The sequence below is a fragment of the Caretta caretta genome, chromosome 4, assembly GCF_965140235.1.
Source record: "Caretta caretta isolate rCarCar2 chromosome 4, rCarCar1.hap1, whole genome shotgun sequence".
Lineage (NCBI taxonomy): Eukaryota > Metazoa > Chordata > Testudines > Cheloniidae > Caretta > Caretta caretta.
Genome location: NC_134209.1, coordinates 133,480,816 through 133,499,745, shown reverse-complemented (window position 1 = coordinate 133,499,745; position 18,930 = coordinate 133,480,816). Strand labels below are relative to the sequence as shown.

The following is an 18,930-nucleotide window of genomic DNA, read 5'->3' as shown; positions in this document are numbered from 1 at the left end:
TACTGAGGAGATCTCTGTTCTAAATATTGAGGTGGCTTTTTGTTTTACATTAACATCTGCTCCTTTAGTATGCAACTATTGTTGAAGCTGAAAGGGAGTAGGGGGGATCCTTTTTAATTTGAAAAAAAATCAAAAACCACTGCAGAATCAGTTTGGAATAATTGCAGTTTATTGCATGTTACATTGTGATTATCTGTGCAACTTTTTCATTCTTTGCTTCGAGTAATGTACATTTTGTTTACACCAAGGTTCTGCAAATAAACTCAAAGCAAGCAAAATAACTTTGTGTAACTTTAGTTTTGGTGCCCTTCTTCCATATGGTTATTTTTTCCTTTGGCTCTTCCCCAGCAAATTCCCCTCCCTTTAGATCAGTGTTTTCCAATGCTGGGCCCCAAACTAGTTTGCAAACTGTTGTATAATCATTTCAGTCCATTTTACTCAGAAATGTTTTGAGTTCAAATAGTTGGGTAACATAACTTCTGTGACAGGTAAGATCACAACAGTGTTGGTCTGCACCTTACTTTTGCTTGCTTTTGGAATTATTTGGCATTCAGACAGAATTTTCATTCAGAAAAACAATTTATTCAAAGATTTTTATGTGTGTAGCGGGATGTCTGTTTCCCTGCATCCCTACAGAAGAATCTTGTGTGCTGTTTTTAATTCCCATACTGATTCATCTGTAGAACCTTCAGAAGATGCCAGACAACAGAAAGAAAAGAGTGCTCCTGATCATACTTCGGCCCGTACTCCTCCCAGCACACCAGTTAAGCTAGAAGAAGGTATGTTACATTGAATTGGAGTGGGGAAGACTCCTGTAGCTGCACCTGTCTTGACTGAAGCATGAAAAAATAAGATTTAGTGAAATAAAGAGGAATTATTTTGGTTTTTATTTTTTTACAATCTGTAGAACTGTGTAACTGAATGTAATAGTGGTTATGTTCACAATAATAAAGAAATGTGCATTGTCATTAGCCAGATTATCACCATTTCAAAATTGCTTAGTCATCTTGAGTTTCTGAATTGACTCACCCCTTTGAGCACTCTGAGCAAGATGTGGCTGCTGTTTTGAAGTGAAATGTTTTTTCTAATGATGGCACAGAGCTTCACTGAACTGAACATGAATAGATAGTTTGTTAAATCCTGCTCACTGGTTGCACATTTCTTAAACATTATTGTATTTGGATTACACCCCTGGGAATATGTTTCTCTCCCAGTTTAGATCTTAGTTTGATTTATTAACGTGATGATGTAAAATTATCAGAAAAATGAGAAAAGGGCCGAGAAAATCTGTTATCCCTTTGGAGAAAAAGGATAAAAGTAACAGTCTATCTGTTAAACTGGTGTAATCTAATTTCTGTTTTGTGTTTCCTTTACCTTGTTCATTGGGATATATCACTTGTCTGTTATGAAGTCTTCCACGCACTATTTCATCTCATTCTGTTTTCTATAAGAATGGTTCCAACCATTCTTTTAATTTAACACAGTGGCTGTGATGAATGCATATATTCTCTACTTGTGCTTTTCTCTTCTTGTGGCTGCGTTACAAACAGGAGATGGATATGCTAAAGAGTACCTGTTACCATAGTAAGTATCATCCCATACTCTGACCTGTTTCTGCTGCTTTCCTGGAGTTCTCTGGGCTTTGCTTCATTCTCTTGCATCTTTGTTGTTTACTGAGTTTTGTTTTCTGTTTGTGGTTTGTTTATTTTATTTTTTTAAGACATTTTTACAGTCAGTGACAGACACTAATTCCTTCCATTGTTGCTTTCTTGGAATTCTAGGTCAGTTACATAAACTTTATGTTAAAGTGTGCTATACTGTTGAAAGGGACTGTGAACGTGTCGTTGTGGGTTCCATGTTCGTCTGTCTTTCAGTAACTCTGTAGCCAGCTGCCTCAATTTATGAGTAATAAGATGTTTGTCCAAAAGCCAGTGGTTCGTATTCCTCCTAGAACATGAAAATTGAGCTCTGTTCTGTGTGGCTCCGACACCACCAAGATTCTAAGACTGGAACTTAGTTTGAAATTGTGTTGCATGAGCTAGCTACGAATGAGCTCCCTCTTCAAGCTTTGTTGGCTTTACAGGGCTAACAAAAGTAAACTTCATGTATGTGTGTGTATTTCCCTAACCTAAGCAGCTGTGACTGAATGCGATGAGAGCTATGACTGACAGAGAGAGCCATTGAACGAAGGTGCCGTTCTTCTTAGAGTGCTTGCTCATGTCCGTTTCATATTAGGTGTGTGCGCTCGCCACATGCACCGGTGCTGGAAGTTTTTCCCTCAGCAGTAACCATAGGGGTCTGGCTCTGGCGCCCCCTAGAGTGGTGCCCGCATGGTACAGTATCAGTTCCTCCTTGCCACCAGTGACAGTGCTGGAACATCTGCTGCTTTGGCTAGGGTTGTTTCGTTTTCTGTTCTTGTGAACTTTGAAAAACTGTATTATAGTTATTAGTTTCTTGGTTACCCTTAGAAGTAGTTCTCAACTTTTCATTACTCCCAAACAGGACTCAGCCGGGGCACAGGGCATGCCCTGGTCCCCAGACTTTAAGCCCTGCAGTCACTGTAAACAGCATATGCCTGTCAGTGATCCACATACCAGCTGCCTAAGGTGCTTAGGCGAAGGGCACATAAGTGACAAGTGCCGTATCTGCAAGTCCTTTAAACCTAGGATGAAGAAGGAGCACGATTTCCGTCAGAAAGTGCTCCTAATGGAGTCGGCACTCACTCTAGCACCGGAGCAGCAGTCTGACTACGCACCGACCACCACAGCCTCCGTGCACAGTGCTCCAGCGGTGCCGTCCACGAGCCGGCACTGGTCTCCCTCTGCAGCTCCGGTCATGAATCCGAAAAAGATTGGGAGGGGAAGATCTCCTACCTCCCATAAGGGAAAGGAGAGGTCTGGGGGCAAGCCATGACCCGTGCCGGGCAGCTCAACACCCCATTCGGGAAGTTGGGCCTCAGCTCAAGTTGAGCAGTGCAGCCCATCCCATGCTTTGTCTGCAACCCTGGATAGCAGTGCAGGCCCTAGCCAGCTTCAGGTGCCATTGCCACCCAAAGCACTTCGAGCAACTCAAAAGATCCTGACACTCCTGGTGCCACCTACATTGGCTCCCACAGTACCCCGATCTCGAGGAAAACCCTTGTTGGGACCTGTGCGTGAGTCCCCGCCTCAGCAGCACTGTTCCCCATCGAGAGGGACGTCCTGCCAGTGTTCACCCGCCCACAGCTATCATGCCTCAGGACTGGAGAGGCAGGATCAGTGGAGCCCTCTTCGGTCCCCTCACCGGGGGCACCAATTGAGGGACTCGATATGTACCACACCGGTTGATTGGCGCAGACCCTCTGAGGCATGCGCCCTCCAGCAAGAACTCCGGGACCAGCCCCAACCATCTCCAAGGCCCAGGACCGATCGAACACCAGAGACTGCCGATCACTGCGCCGTCATCGCCTGTCTCCAAGGAGGAGGTCATCCTACTCAGGACGATCTTCCCAGCAACCGGCCTGTAATAGCTCCCGGTCCTGTTCAACATCCCAGTACCGGTCGAGTAGCATGAGGCGAGGATCAAGCCCCTGTACCAGTGGTGCCGTCTACATTATCAGCACCGAAACCTGTCCCAGGGCCCCAAGCTCAGTGGCCGGCACCATGGTATCCATGGAACCCTTGGGGGTTCACCCAACCTTCCCAGGCTGCCCGATTGGTGTTGGGATCCTTGGAGAGGCCAGCAGCCTCAGTATCCCGTCCCCCTCTGGTGCTGGAGACTTCGGGGGGTAAGACCCCACAGGTCCAGGAGGACCCAGGGGAGCAAGATGCGGGACCACCAATGGACATGGAGGTTCTCGCGGCACCGGCATTGTCATCGCTGGACGAGGCTATCACTGGGCCCCCTCACCCAGTTCCTTAGGATGACGCCAAGGTGCACCAGGAACTTTTGAAGAGGGTCGATTCTAACCTGGGGCTTCAGGCAGAAGAATTGGAAGAGCCCTTCTGGTTGAGGCGGTTAACCACAAGCAGAGGCAAGGACAACCTGGGGCCACCCCCAAAAATAAAGACTCGAGGAGGCTGGATCTCTTTGGACATAAAGTTTATTCGTCTTCAGCCTTTAGCTGAGAGTGGCCAACCACCAAGCCCTCCTTGGCCGATATGTGGCAAGCCACGGCCAAGTTTGAAGGGTTGCTCCCCAAGACTTCCAAGAAGGTGTTCTAAGCTATCCTCGATGAGGGCACTACTGCAACCAGGTTGGCCCTCCAGGCGGCGTCAGATGCTGCTGACCGCACCGTGACTTCTGCTATCTCCATGTGGCGAGTCTCCTGGTTGCTCCTCTCTGGGTGTCCATCGAGGCTCAGCAGTCATTGCAGGACCTGCCCTTCGACAGCGGGGCCCTATTTGCGGAGCAAACAGACAACAAGTTGCATGGCCTCAAAGACTCCTGCACCACCCTGAAAACCCTGGGTCTCTACGTCCCAGCCCCAACACATAAGCAGTTCAAACTGCAGCAGCCTCAGGGCCAGGGGAGCCAGCCTTGGAGGGATCAGCCCCATAAACGAGCCACGGGTTACAAGCGCCGCCCAAGCCACCCACCTCCACTCTTGGCCCTGTCGGGCTCGACCCATAATAAGCAGGGGGCCAAATGGTCATTTTGAGGGTGCGCCTGAGGGGAACCTACCAGACTATTCCCTGGATCCATCTTTCCCAGTAGTCTCTGACCACTATAACTTGCGACCGCTGGGTTCTCAGCACAGTGGAACAGGGTTATACCCTCCAGTTCCTTTCTACCCCCCTGTAGCGGGGAGTTTTGGAGGAACCGCCAGCAGGACGGGAAGTGGAGTGCCAATGCCAGGAAGCCTGTGGATGAGCGCAGGACTTGCTACGCCTGCGGATGGGTGGGGCATTTAAAACAAGACTGTCCCTATCGGAGTGGGGGCAAGGATCCGCAGCCCCAGAAGGGAGAAGAGGTCCCGTGTGTGGCTTGCCTGGTGAAGAAACCCAGGCGGCGGCTAAGTTGTTGGGCCTGTGGCCGATTGGGCCATGTGTGGAGGATATGTCCAGGCCCAACAAAAGAGGTCCATGTTGGTCCTGGCAAGGGGATGGGACCCCAAAGGAACCATAGGATGCCCCGGGCAGCAAGGAGGCGGGGAGCCTGCTTTGGCTGCTGGGAGAGGGGCCACCTAAAGAAGGACTGCCCCCTTGGCAGTGGGCAAATGCAGAGGGAAATGCCTGCGAGCTTGGATGGGCTAAAAGTGGCGGCAGCATCCAGGGCGGGGGGAACCCCGTGAGGAGTCAGGACCCAGACCGTCGCCAGGCCAGTTGTCCACCAGGAGACCCAGATGGACTGGACCCCACAGGAGGCTGGGACCCAGGTGGGGGCAGAGAAGGTGGCCGTGGGAACCCAGACCCTAAGGGTAGAGGGCCTGGGGTACCCGGACCTGCAGGTCCGGCTAGAGGCCGCGGAGCAGGCCTGCAGACAGGCTGAGGCCAAGACCTGGGAGATGACCTGTGGCTGGGAGGCTTCGGAGGTGAGACGGGTGACCCTGGAAGGGCGGCCCTGGAGGGGTGGCTCTGGGGGCCTGAAGACACGAGTGCCCCCTTGCCCCAAGCGGGGGGATTTTGAGGGGGGGGGTGTAGCGGGGTGGTTACCTGATCCAAGGACAGATGATGATCTCCCATAACGTGATGGTCAGATTCTTGAGAGGGCTGGAGAGACTAGTCCCACAGTGGGATGTTAACTTACTCCTCTCTAAGTCCACTGGCGAGCTCTTTGAGCCGCTGGGCTCCTGCTTCCTTTCCCATCCATCACGGAAGGTCATGTTCTTGGTGGTGGTGACGTCAGCAAGACAGATCTCAGAAATTAAAGCCTTGACCTCAGAACCACCATACATGGTCTTTTACAAAGATAGGTTCAATTGCAGCCTGGCCTTCCTGCCAAAGGTGTCTCCACCTTCCATATGAATCAGGACATCTTCCTCCGAGTGTTCCATCCCAAACCGCACAAGACCAGTGAAAGGGAGGCATCTTCATGTTCGGACATCCGGAGGGCCTTGGCTTTTTCCTTAGAACGTACCAAGCCTTTCCATAAATCCACTCAACTCTTCATTGCTACAGCAGATAGGATGAAGGGTCAGCTGGTGTCCTCGCAGAGGGTTTCCAATTGGATCACCTCATGCATAAGGACCTCTTACAACCTGGCAGGGGTTCTGCCACCGCTGCCAATTGTCAGAGCCCACTCAATGAGAGCTCAGGCATCTTCGGCAGCCATCTGGGCGCACATCCCTATCCAGGACATCTGTAGAGCCGCAATGTGATCCTCTGTCCACACATTTACCGCTCATTACGCCATCACTCAGCAGGCCAGGGACAACGCTGGGTTTGGCAGAGCTGTGCTGCAACCTACATGTCCATGAACTGCTATCAACCTCCAGGGGTACTGCTTTGGAGTCACCTAATATGAAATGGACATGAGCAAGCACTAGAAGAAGAAAAGACAGTTACCTTTTCCATAACAGGTGTTCTTCAAGATGTGTTGCTCATGTCCATTCCATGACCCACCCTCCTTCCCCGCTGTCGGAGTTTCCAGCAAGAAGGAACTGAGGGTGGGGGAGCTGGTGGCGCCCCTTATACTATGTCATGCTGGTGCAACTCCAGGAGGCACCAGAGCCAGTTCCCTACATATTCTGCTGGGGGAAAAACTTCCTGCACTGGTGCATATGGTGAGCACACACACCTAATATGGAATGGACATGAGCAACATATCTCGAAGAACACCAGTTACGGAAAAGGTAACTGTCTATTTTTTATTTAGTCAGTTTTCTGACTACAACCATACTTAAAGAATATAATTTTGAAAAGTGTATTTCCATGGTGGTAACTCTCTAGCATCTGTGTGTGTATAAAAAACCCCACTTTACCTCCAGAGTTCCATTCAGGCCAAAGCTGCAGACAGAAGGTTTCATAGTATTACTGCACATAGTATGTGTTTGTGCTATTAGTTCTAGAATAGATCTTTAAATTTCCAAGTATTGTCATGTTGTTGTCTCTGAAATTGTTTTTGGTAGAAGATATAATTTGGAAAACCTCACCGATGGATGTACTAAAATCACTGAGCAAAATAACAAGTCTCTTACACGTTGTGTGATGTTCTCCTTTATCTGATGTAGAATTTGAGGAGTTCTCTATTCTGATTAAAAACTTGCCCATCCTTGAGCTAAATTCAGAGATCCATGTTTCATTCCAGTGTACAGTGATTCCATCTTACTAAACGATGTAGTGACAATTTCAGAGGCTGGATGGGATAACTGTCTTGGACAAACAGTTAAAATTATTTTTATGTAGCTGTAATGCTTCGTAGAGTGCCAGAGGCTGTTTAAATGCCAGTAGCTTCCTATGCTTTTGTTTCAGGAATAATCCAAACTATTGATGGTCCTTCCTTTTTTTTTTTTTTATAAATAAAAGTCCAACTACATGAAAATCAGGTGCGGTACATGCACTAAGAAATTAGTCTGATTAATGCCTTCCACTTTAATCCCTGAAGAAATAAAAATCATGACTAGAAAGGTGGTAATGATGAAAAGAGCAATGCTGGTGATGGACTGTAAATGAACTTCTGTAAAATGGTCATAAAGGGTTAATCAGACTAACGCCTCATGAGGCAGCTCATAACATACCTAATGGCTTTGTCATTTACCCTGCTTTTAAATCCTGTCTGCATCATAACACAATTTCAAACTTCTAACTTTACCATTCTGAGCATTTGGCTTGATACTGAGTATTAAGTGGTTATTGTGGGTCTAACATAACAGAAGTTCACACTATTCTAAGCAAATATATATCACACATTCACAGAACAATGTCTTCTAAGACACAGTGTGAGGAATTTTCAGTACAATCCTGCAGGAATAAAGGACACAATCTCATTAAAGAGACACTCGTACTTTCTGTAGATTGTTGTAATCACCTCTCAAAGCCTTGAACATAAAACTAATCCTCTGACCCAAATTGTTCTCTTGACTGTAACAGATCTTCAATTTTTGAATTTTTAAAAATGAAAATTGTTGCCTCTATTTTCTCGCAGCTCGCAAACCTCAATATGGTATATTTAAATATTTAATATTTAAAAGGAGAGTGTCACTAAATCTCACCAATGACTGAGGTCCACTGTAGATTAGTGAGTAATGTGCACAGGGCCATAGCAAGGCCTATGTACCACTTTAGCCCCATTTAAGCTATGGCTCATGCTTTGCACAGAGATTAATTCACGCAAAGTGAACCCATGAGATATAAAAGGCTGCATCACAAAACGTGCTTAGCTAATTTAATTTGACAGGTTATATTGATTTTATTTATAAGACCTCATAACACACTAATAAATCTGGTCAAGATAATGAAAACATTACAATAGCAGACCTCACTATGAAGCTGTCTCTTGTTAAATCTTCTCTGAGAAGCTCCATGGAAATACTGGGATTATTATAAGGCCTGGCAATATGAGAATTAGTGAGATTCTCATACATCAAGCCATAGGTCTGATGTTTATGTAATTTGCTCCATCCCAACAAATTAAAACTTTTAAAAATTGGCAGCCTAGTGACAATAGCTCATTAATGCCAATGAAAATTGTAGGTTTAATTCCCTGCTCACTGTGCTAAAAATCCTCAGCATCATTTTCAAATGTAGTTACATTACTGTTTTATTTATGAAGCCTTGATATTTATTCTCTTGGCACTTTAGACCATTATGGTTGGATTCAACTTTATCTGCTGTCTGGCAGGAAGTTGAAAATAACCTTTTGAATATTCCACCTACATCTCTGTGCCCAAAGGTAAAGTAGAATAGACAGATTCCAAAAGCATTACATAAGTTAAATGAGCTAGATTTTCACACAGAGCACTCACTGTACAGTAGCTTCACCTTAATGTGTTTGAGACCAGCACACTATTTAACTAAATATTTCATATCAATCCATCCATTAGAGACACTCCAGGACCAGACTTACAAAGATGACAGTGATGCTGCAACTTTCAAGCAAACCCTCCCAGACCTCACCCCTGATGAGCCTTCAGAAGCACTCGGGTTCCCAACCTTCGGAAAGGAGGAGGAGGAAGAAGAAAGGTGCAGCGAAGATCTGACCAAAAGCCAGACTGAGTCACCTGCAACAGAAAATCAAGAGCTCCAGTCCCAACCTGCTGAAGAGGCAACAACACCAACAACTGAGGAGGGGACAGCAGCCGACCCAGGTAGTGACGAATCTCCAGGGAAATCCCCATCCAAAAAGAAAAAGAAGTTCCGCACTCCTTCCTTCCTGAAGAAGAACAAAAAGAAGAGTGACTCCTGAAGGCCTGATGCGCTGCAGAAACACTGTCATATTTTAAAATCTAAATTCATTAACCACTAGAATGTACCAGATTGTACTGAGTGTTTTGTCTTATGTAAAGGAATGCAACAAATCAACCAACCAACCCCTCAAGTTATAGCTTGATTGTTTAAGGTTATAACAGGAAATTAACGTGCAGAAAGGTGCTAAACCTCTGCTCTCAGCAGCAAATCATAGATTTGATCCTTAATTTGTAAACAAAATTAAATGGCTTCCATGTGGAAGACATTGAACCACTGTTTTTAATTTAAAGCCCACACTGCTTTATGTATGAACACAAGTATTTTTGACCAGACCACGTTCACAATGCAGTATCTGCTCACTCCAGAACGTGCTCTTTTCCAATGTTGTACTCATCGGTCACAAGTGGATTCTTTTTTAAATATTGCATTTTAGAGAGGATGCTTGTTTACATTTTAGAGGGGGCACATTCTTGAACTGAGCTGTATGCTTCTGCAATCTGTGCTTACAGATCACGTTATAGTAAGGTTTTGAGACTATCCATACCTTACCCCTCCTGTCTTCTCCCTGCCACCCCCACCCCTCCCAATAACAACAACAAGAAAAGCTGTCTTTCACCCATATTCTGTTTTGTGATATAGCTGGAACTTAAAGTTAACCTTGTGGTTTCTGAGGACTGAACTGGTGATGGTGTTTCCTGCTGATACTGTGCATTCAGTTTTTCTAATAAATGCAGTATTGTGAAATATATGTTACAGACCCCAACCAAAATCAGAGACCATCAGAAATCACTTGCATAGCAGTTTGGTCTTTAGATACAGGTTGAAAAACAATTGTGTGTTAGACTTTTGGGAAACTTTTAATTGGTGATCTAGAGCATGGACAGTTTTGGATTGGGTCTTCAGCGCACGTTTCATTGTTTTGATAAAACTTCCCTGGGTGCAGATACGAATCTGTTGCATATAAGCCACATTTGCATCTTCACTCCCTCCCCTTATAAAAATGTAAACACATTACACTGAACGCTTAACATATGTTTTTATATTAACTCTTTTTGTTTTCACTTACTGTAGCTTGTGTTTCTTGCTTTGTGTTGCCAGCAGTAGTTAAGTCGGGAACAGAAATCCCTCCCAGAGTCCTTAGAGGTACTTTTACTACAAATTTCCATAAGCATTTAGCATGTAGCAAAGTCAGAAAAATCACTTTCACTTTTTATTTGCCATCCTCTTTTAGTTACTGTTATGATTCTCTGTCACTGAGCACATGCAGAGATCCACCTTCAGTTTATCTTTTTGAAAGCCAAAACATCTTCATTTGTTGCACATGTGAACTTTCCAGAAACCTTAATGAATTTTCACCCCAGTTATAAACCAAGATGCTCCAAGTGTCAGTGTTCAAATGACACATTTCTATTTGTAACAGCAGAAAATATTCAAAGATTTCTCCATGAAAGGAAAAAGTTGGCTTACATGCAATGACTATAACTAAAATGAAATTCAATAATGGATGTATCGTATAAGATTATATAAAATACCTGTTTTATAGTGAGAAAAATAGCAGACAGTGAATGCCTTGCAATTTGTGCAGTATGAAAGCATTGAGTAGTACAGTAGTCTCCAAAGTTTTTGGATCGCGCACCTCCACGGTGCTGCTGAAGAAAGGAGAGGGGAAGCCTCACCGCAGGCATGCTGCCGAAGAAAGAAGGAGGAAAGACCTGCCACAGGCGTGCAGAGCTGCTGCTGAAGAAAAAGAAATGGTGGAGTGCCGTACAGTGGCGCTCCTCCTGCTGTGCACTCCCTGGGATCCTCTGGCGCACCCCTCTTTGGAGACCACTGGAGTAGTAGAACAGGTTCAGCTTTAATGCAAAAATAAAGCCTATATTAGGCCTCAGATGCATTGAAAACTTGGACCAAATTCAAGTGGTAAAAGGAAAACAAATTTACAAGATATGACAATAGCACTGTCAGGTAAGGAGGAAAAGGTTTAGTGGCAGTAATTAACACACCAGAAATGAGACTTCTGTTTTGGAATACATAGAGTAGGGTGGAATTAGATGCAACAGCAAATCACTGCTTCAGAGTGACACCTAAACAATAATGTCTAGTAAGGACTGCATGGCGCTAACGGCTTTGAGCTTGTATTCTAACCTTTTATGTCCTCTGTATACTAGGAAGCATACAGTACTTATCTTACTTTGCTAAATTGTGTTTTATTGCCAGGGTCATAATTACATTACTAAGCAATTGCTACATGTTTCAGTTAATAATGGAGTCCTCCCTTTTATCTTTGACCATATATGCAATGATTTTGATTCTAATTTTGTAGTTTGTTCTTTCAATTCTTTGTATTACACTATGAAATCTAGCTGTGTAAGGTATGGTTACACACTGTGGGGGGAAAACAGTCATGTATTTTTCTTTCTTTGTTGTATCATTAAGTTTTACTCACAAATAAAATTCTTCTTTAAAAGAGTAAGTTTTTTTCCGTCTGTTTTGAAAGCTGTTGTACAGTTTTAGTTTCCAGAATCTCTTAGGGAATAGTGTTGAAACCATTTTAATTGAATGGGTAAAAAAAAATTCTTGAGAAAAGTACCTAGGATTTTGTTATAGTAAACTGGTTGCTGTTAAAGTTCCAGACCAGACTGTGATGTCTAATGTTCTGGCCAGAGACTGTAACAGTAAGCAGCGGAGACAAGCATTAAAAGCGATCCGTGTCCTAACATTAATTGAGGGAACATGTAGACAGAATACAAAAAGCCTCCTTCATGTTGCAGTTAGTGTCCTTCTGGAGGATTTGGTGTAGCTGAGAGAGCAACAGGAGGATCACTGGTCACTTCCAGGTTGGCATAATTCTGCCTGCTTTAATAACCTACTAGATTAACCTTGTTCATTAAACAGTTGTCCTTAAAGTGATAAAGCTAGGGTGGAATATGTGCTCAGGTGAAAAAGCTAAGAATCCTCATTTGAAGTCTCATTCATTAAACAGGGGATCACTGCTTAGTTCATTCTTTATATTAAGTTCATGCTCAATCTATATGCAGTAGTTTGGAGGTTTGAAATCTCTGAACAAATGCCACATAGTTTGCTGAAATGCCAGGGGGCGGGCACAGCTGCTTTTCACTCTTGTAAATTTACATTTTCTACTTTCTGAGTAGATTCACAAGCAACATAGTATCCTCATGTCCTTTAGAATTTGTTATTTTCCAAGGCAGGGGGAAAATGTTCTGCCTTTATCAATCACTCTTTAGGCTTTACCAGGAATACTATTTTAGTGAAAGTCACTAATTCTGTTTTTAACCAAGGCTCTAGAAATACAAAATAAAATTTTGGGACAAACAAGAAGCTGCAGAAACCTTTTTCTTGGGCTGTTAAAAAAAAAATGGAATAAAACCTGCATAATAGGAAATGATAAAAAAAAAAAGCTCAAATTGAGACATTTAATAAAAGTGAGTCTTAAAACACTTACAAGAACTCTCTGGATTACTTTTGTTTCCTATATTACATAAGAGTGTAAAACCTACCAAAAGATTCATTTTGGTACCCAAAGTTCTGTTCCTTGAGCAGGTGCAGTATGTGTTTGGGGCACCTCTCATATTGGTTTGGGTTCACATATTCATTTACCGGTTCAAGTTCTATGTCTGCAATAGCACTGCTTCAGGCTATGATCTTGTCAGAAGTCAAGCTAAGCACTGTCAGGCCTTGGATGGGAGACAGTTGAGAATAACTCAGGTGTGTTAGGATGTAATGTAGGCGGCACTCTTTCCTCTGAAACTGTATTGAACCAATTTCCTGCTATGGGTCAGTGTGTTTCTGAAGATCTTCTCAAAGAAAGACTGGCCATCACTGCTTATTGTCATCAAAATTCCCTTAACACTACTTATGAGTAGGGATGTTAGTTCTGTTCTGTTACCCAAATTCTCACTTGGGTAACATTTAGCCAATCTAAATGTTCCCTTGCCTCCACTGGCCAAGCTGTTCTTCACATCCCCTACTAAAAATGGTTGTGTAGTGTTAAGGAAGTAACTAGCTGGCAGTCTTCTCCCTGGTGGCTGTATTCCAAAGATCCTTCTATATGCAGTCTGAAGTGCTTCAGTTTCCTTCAGAATGAAAGATATGCATGTTATATTACTTACAGAGAGATCTACCATGTTTTTTCATTAATCTATGTGTTAAAGCCAAGCAGACTGCACAGTGATGTGCAAGAGGGAGTAGAAACTACTCCACTGATAAGGAATTAGGTCCTCACTGTCCCACTCCCATGCTAAAGCAATCCCACTCTTCCCATGAGTTGTTTATGAGGGTGAGCAAAATAGGGCAAAACAAGAGCCTAATAGACCCAAATCTTTAAGATACAAATAAGTACACCACCTCCACCCAGGCACTTGTGTGTCTCAGGTTTTTCTACTTTGATATCCTTTAGGAGTGAGCTTCTCTACTGTCAAACTTAGGGAACTGTGGACTTCTGAGTCACAGATGAGCCCAGAATACACTGTATACCACAGAAACCTTCATTGCCTACAACATTTTAAGATCAGTTAGTTTTACCATATAGCCTGGGCTCCCATTGGGTTTAACAAAAACTAAGGTATCTGATGGGGAAGTAGGGTTAGGAAACCATCTCTGAAGTGACTGTACTTGGACAGAGTGACCCACTAGGTCTCTTTCATCCCATCTCCTGTGCAAGACAAGCAGAAGATGACAAAGACCTATTAGTGGATAGCTCTGGTTGCAGTGATTGAGATGGCACATGGAGAAGCGAGAAAGACACACTTTCTAAACCTCTGGTTACTTTCCTAAATGGTTGGGGTTGTTCTACACTGCAAAGTTTTCCCTTGTTTGAACAATCAAGTTAACTAACGTGCGGCTGACCATAACACGGAAGCCCATGTAGACAAGGGCAAATCATGGTCAGCATTGTGCCAGTTAATCAGGTTCTTTACAATAGTGACCAATGAGTATAATTTTGCAGTGGAAACAAGCCCTAATTAAACCTTTTGGGATTACCTAAGCAACAGGCTAAGAACTGTGAGTTAAGACAAAACAAAAAGGTCTCACTTCTCCTTTATTAATGGCCTTAGCATATTGCATGCCAACATGAAGTTGAACACAGGGAGACCCCCCCCCGCATTCCTGTGCAGTCAGCTAGAGCTTTATGTAGGGCAATGATTGACTAACAAAAGGACAATCTAAAAATATGCATCTTATTATGGTGCATCTTACTAACCACACTAACTGCAGTAGACCAGTTTGCAATGAACTGTTTGTAGTGCAAAATACAAATATTTGGTAAATGCTCAGTATTGAAATACCTGTTACACAAAATATTAGGCATATAAAATGTAGCTAACAAACTTTTCCAATGCTATTATATATAACAGTCAGGCCACCTGTTCATTTATGCTCCCTAAGTAAAACCATAGGAATAGAGTCAAGATTGATAGCGGGCTCTCTCAGGTCTTATGAAACTCAGGATACTAACTCCTCCCCCCCAAAAAAACCACCCATAGCTTAAGGCACTAGATACAAATTCCACTAAAGGGGGCTGTGCAAAGGGTTTGGCAAAATAATCTCAATATGACCCTCACAAAATGGGGGAGGGGTTGTATTGTCTCACCATGAACCAATTCAGGTGGCTAGGGTCTTGATCAATTTCCCCATTATGTAGCTGCCTGAAAACTCTGCTAATCCATGTTCTGTCAGAGCAGCAGAATGAGCAGCCAGTGATTAAAATGAAAAGGGCACAGCAAGGATATGTAAAAAAATATTATACTGTGCACATGAGTCTGTGAGAAATGATGGTGTTTTACATGCAGCATCTGATTGGGAACTGTAGTTAATTAAAGCACGAAATTCTGTTGTGGAGTGAGTCTCAGCTTGCTGAATTCAACCTTTTTCTGCCCATATAGCTGGTATGATCTCACCATTTGATGTAGCAGGAATACAATTTACTGAATGACACACACTTGCATCAGATATTTCTGATCTCAAACCTCGTCAAACTGGCTCACAGGCAGTGCTGGAGAGAATAACTTCAGCTGGGTTTCCATCTCCTTGAGAATTAAGGGGTGTGTGTAAGAAAAAATTTTGTGACAATGGAATATATATGCTGGTGAGTATTGCATAATGGAATTTGAGTTGGCCTTCCAGCAAATCAAAACACAGTGTTGTTCCATTTTAAATTGCTTCTTGCCAGCTGACTCTCCACCATTTTAGAAGTCCCTTGGACATGAGTAGTTCTGTAATAGCCATAATGTTGCTCCACTCTTTGGTTATTCCTCCTTTGTTTGCTGCTTCATGTAACCAAGAAGAATGAGGGGAAGCAGGAACAAAACTGCACAAACAGTGAAGCAAACCTCAGCTCCTGCCAGCCAATAAACTGCAAAAGAAATAAGATATTTAGTTTTTGGGGGGCTATCTTTATTGTACACATTAAAAAGGTTTTTTCAAAGTGACTTCCTGTGCAGCCTTGGTACAAATTTGAGCAGTTGCATGTTATAGGTCATAAGACAGGGATGGATCACTTCAACTGCCCTGTTCTGTACATACTGTCAGATGATTGGGCTAGATCTACCATTGGTCTGACCCAGTGTGGCCGTTCTTATGTAACTACGTTACACTATCTAGACAAACAATGATTTTCAAAAGGAAAGTTTTAAAATGAGGTAGATTCTTTTCACTTTCTACAGCCACAGACAATTGTTCTGCTGTTACCCAACCCACCCTCCCTTACTTTGTCTTGTTTAGATTTCACTGGAAGCCAATTAGTTAACTCAGTTCCAAACCATTTAATTCCACAGTCGGAGCTACCTCCACTCCTGCTGCACTTAGCAGGAACTTGAGGCTGGCAGACAGCCAGCAGCTGAGAGCCAGAAGGAACACATCAGCAAGAGCGTGAGGGGGTGCAGAAAGACATCAGTTATGAAAGAAGGCAATGGGGCCCATGTGAGAGAAGCAGGATCCATACATGCAAGCTGCTGCTGTCAGCTTCTTCCTAACGAGCATCTGCTCCTAAACTCGTTTCTTCCCTTCACTATACACAGTCTGTATTTGTACCTGCATCCGAATCCCATCCTCCACCACTTGTTCCTGCTATCCCCTTCTCTCCACAACAACTGACCCTCAATTGCCACCACTTCAAGCCTTTACAATACCTATGTTTTAAGCTGAGATCAAGTAAGTATTAAATCTTCTACCTTCATGGTATCAGATGGTATATATGGATCTAGCCAGAACTGACTGATTTCCTTCTCCCTACTCTCCCACGGCCCCCGTCCCTCCCAAGGAAAAAATCTGAACATGGCAGAAGGGGATGAAAACTGCATGATTAGTAGCAAAGCACAGCTATACTTGCCCCAGTCACATCTCCGCCCTTCCCTTTGGGCTTTGACAGATGAGACACCCTGTTTCTCGGTGGAAGCAAATGGAAGTACGCAATTGATACACTTTAGAAATTTGGAGCCGTACCATTCAAATAATTAGCTTGTCTGCTATTTGCTAAGTGCTCCTGTCAACTAAGGTGCCCCACACAGGATGTTCTTAGTCAAGCACCAGCCTAATTACTTATAGTAAGCAACATCTGTGGCCTCACTGCTTTTCCATATCTTATTCTTTTAGCCCTCAAGAGGTCATTGAGTCCAGGCCCCTGCACTCATGCAAGGACTCAGTATTAAATGTCACAAAGCCTAACGTTGAGGCTGGTAGAAAATCACAGGAACAACATGGCATTCCACGAAGCTGAGCTAGGCCCTGAGGCTCCCTGTACAATAACTGGGAAGAGACAGGCACTACAGACTCTGATTCACAAGCACCAGCATGTCAGGTGGGGAGCTGCCTAAGCTAGCCAGTAGGAGATGCTGATTGGGGACATAGGTTACATAAAAACTTTTCTGTGCATTTAAACACTGGTTGGGCGGAATCTGTCGGAGCCAGGCTTAGACTCAAGGCGCCTCTGCCTCCTACTCTGGACCTGTTAGACCTCCCTATACATTGACACTGCAGCTGGAAGCAAAAAACCCACAGCAGCGAGTCCAAACCACAGCTTAACTGACTCTGGCTCTTGCTTGCTCAGTGGGGCTAGGAGTAGCAGTGTTGACAGTCTTGCTTGGGCAGGACCCAGGGCTCTACGACTAAGGTTACCATATCTCTGGGTTTCTTTTTGGGAACTTAAATATGGGAACCCCTACGACCCTCTCCCCTCATTGGGTTTCAGACACCAGGTTCCACCCCAAGTGGCTGCACTGCATAGCCCAACCCTTAGTCAGCTGAACTTAGGGTTGCCAGGCATCTGGTTTTTCAACCGGAATGCCTGGTCGAAAATGGATCCTGACAGCTCTGGTCAGCACAGCTGACCGAGCCATTAAAAGTCCGTTAAAAGACTATCTTGAGTAGCTTGATCCATGTTTGAGCGATTCCTGTTAAAGTCAATGGGAGACCCCCATGTGGGGGTAACTTGGCCCTTAACTTGCAACAGTTAGGGATGTTCACACATGCAATTTACTACTCAGTCATCTCGACATTCCCATTGTCATGTCCCACCTGTTTCTCCCTATGGCCCCTTCCCTGGAACTTTCTAAATGTTGCCAGGCTGAAAGAGCCAGAGAATTACATGTTATATTGCTTAGGGTGGTGCAGGAGCATGCACTGCTTACCTGCTGCTGACAAGATTGGTCCCAGAGCTCTTGCTAGGGCCCCCAGGCTCCTCAGAATTCCCATTACTGTTCCCTTCTGGCTGGCTGAGCCTGTGCAAGGAAAAGCGTCACACCAATTAGTTAGTTCTTTGAATAAGACCTTTTTTTCCCCTGCACTTGAATCCTGGTTTTTGTGCATGTCAGATTTGCTGTTTTATACCACTCACAGCCCACTCACTCCCCATCCACTGAGCACTCTGCTTCCTTAGTAGTTTTTCCTCTCCACTGAGGAGGTGACAGTAGCTGCTGAACATGACTTCTTCGTTAGGAAAATATAATTAATCGCTCTTGCTGTGAGTGCTTGTTCATCAGCTTTCACATACTGCAGCTCAGTGCCAAAACAGCATTTCATTGCACAGAGAACCTCACAGAAGCTAATACTGCTCTTCACTGTTCTCAACAGCTTCATGTTCTCCTTCTTAGAGAATGAATTTTTACATCTTCTTTGTTTTTAACAGATTTAGGTAGAGAAATTATAGGGATCAGTAAATATAAAAGACGAGGTTTTAAAAAGAAAGGTTAATGATACATGCACATGTCAATATGTAGATACACAGATATGAGTATAAACTGCACCAAGTCAATATAATAAGAAACAGCATTTTCTGTCTTATTATTATCCCTAAGCAACCATTACTAATACTGGAGGCTGTAATGGAACGAAGGGGTCAGTCTTCAGTGCGTGATACAGCAGCTATGGTTTCTTTGTGTATTTTGTGCAAGAGTATTATGAAACAAACAACCAGTGCTTTGAACCCATGTTTTTCCTTGCTGATCAAACCAGCGTGAAAGAACTCGTTCCACTGCTGGCAGAGATGGTCAGTGCTTCTCTTTAGAGAGATCAGCAGCCTGCTCTCCTTAAGGAGGCTTTTGTGCAGCCTTAGTTCAAGAAACCAACAATCAATTGTCCTCTTCCTGAT

The 18,930-nt window shown here is 43.9% G+C and overlaps 2 protein-coding genes and 1 long non-coding RNA gene across 27 annotated transcripts in view; 1 reads left to right on the top strand and 2 right to left on the bottom strand.

Moving 5' to 3' along the window:
- Positions 1–11,799, top strand: part of ADD1 (adducin 1) — a 135,590-nt gene extending 123,791 nt beyond the window's left edge. For 13 of the 19 annotated variants that reach the window (XM_075128073.1, XM_075128066.1, XM_075128072.1 and 10 more), the window contains 2 exons: positions 684–779; positions 8,963–11,799. In XM_075128073.1, coding sequence (XP_074984174.1) covers positions 684–779; positions 8,963–9,324 — 458 coding nt within the window. In that variant the 3' untranslated portion in view covers positions 9,325–11,799. Of the gene's footprint in view, positions 1–683; positions 780–1,550; positions 1,586–8,962 lie in introns of those variants that run through there. The other 6 variants (XM_075128078.1, XM_075128077.1, XM_075128076.1 and 3 more) reach the window with 2 other exon arrangements.
- LOC142071949 (uncharacterized) lies at positions 148–8,964 on the bottom strand. The gene is made up of 2 exons (XR_012668213.1): positions 5,634–8,964; positions 148–4,378 (listed from the first exon to the last, which is right to left on the bottom strand). It is a non-coding gene; the product is annotated as an uncharacterized LOC142071949 (long non-coding RNA).
- Positions 11,800–14,368: 2,569 nt separating the features above from the next.
- SLC75A1 (solute carrier family 75 member 1) overlaps positions 14,369–18,930 on the bottom strand; it is a 37,225-nt gene continuing 32,663 nt past the window's right edge. For all 7 annotated transcript variants that reach the window (XR_007356516.2, XM_048849076.2, XM_075128081.1 and 4 more), the window contains 2 exons: positions 17,972–18,061; positions 14,369–15,699 (listed from right to left, as the gene is read on the bottom strand). Coding sequence is in view for 6 of the 7 variants with exons in the window: in XM_048849076.2 (XP_048705033.2) it covers positions 15,593–15,699; positions 17,972–18,061 (197 nt within the window). In the remaining variant the exon portion in view is untranslated. The remainder of the gene's footprint in view (positions 15,700–17,971; positions 18,062–18,930) is intronic.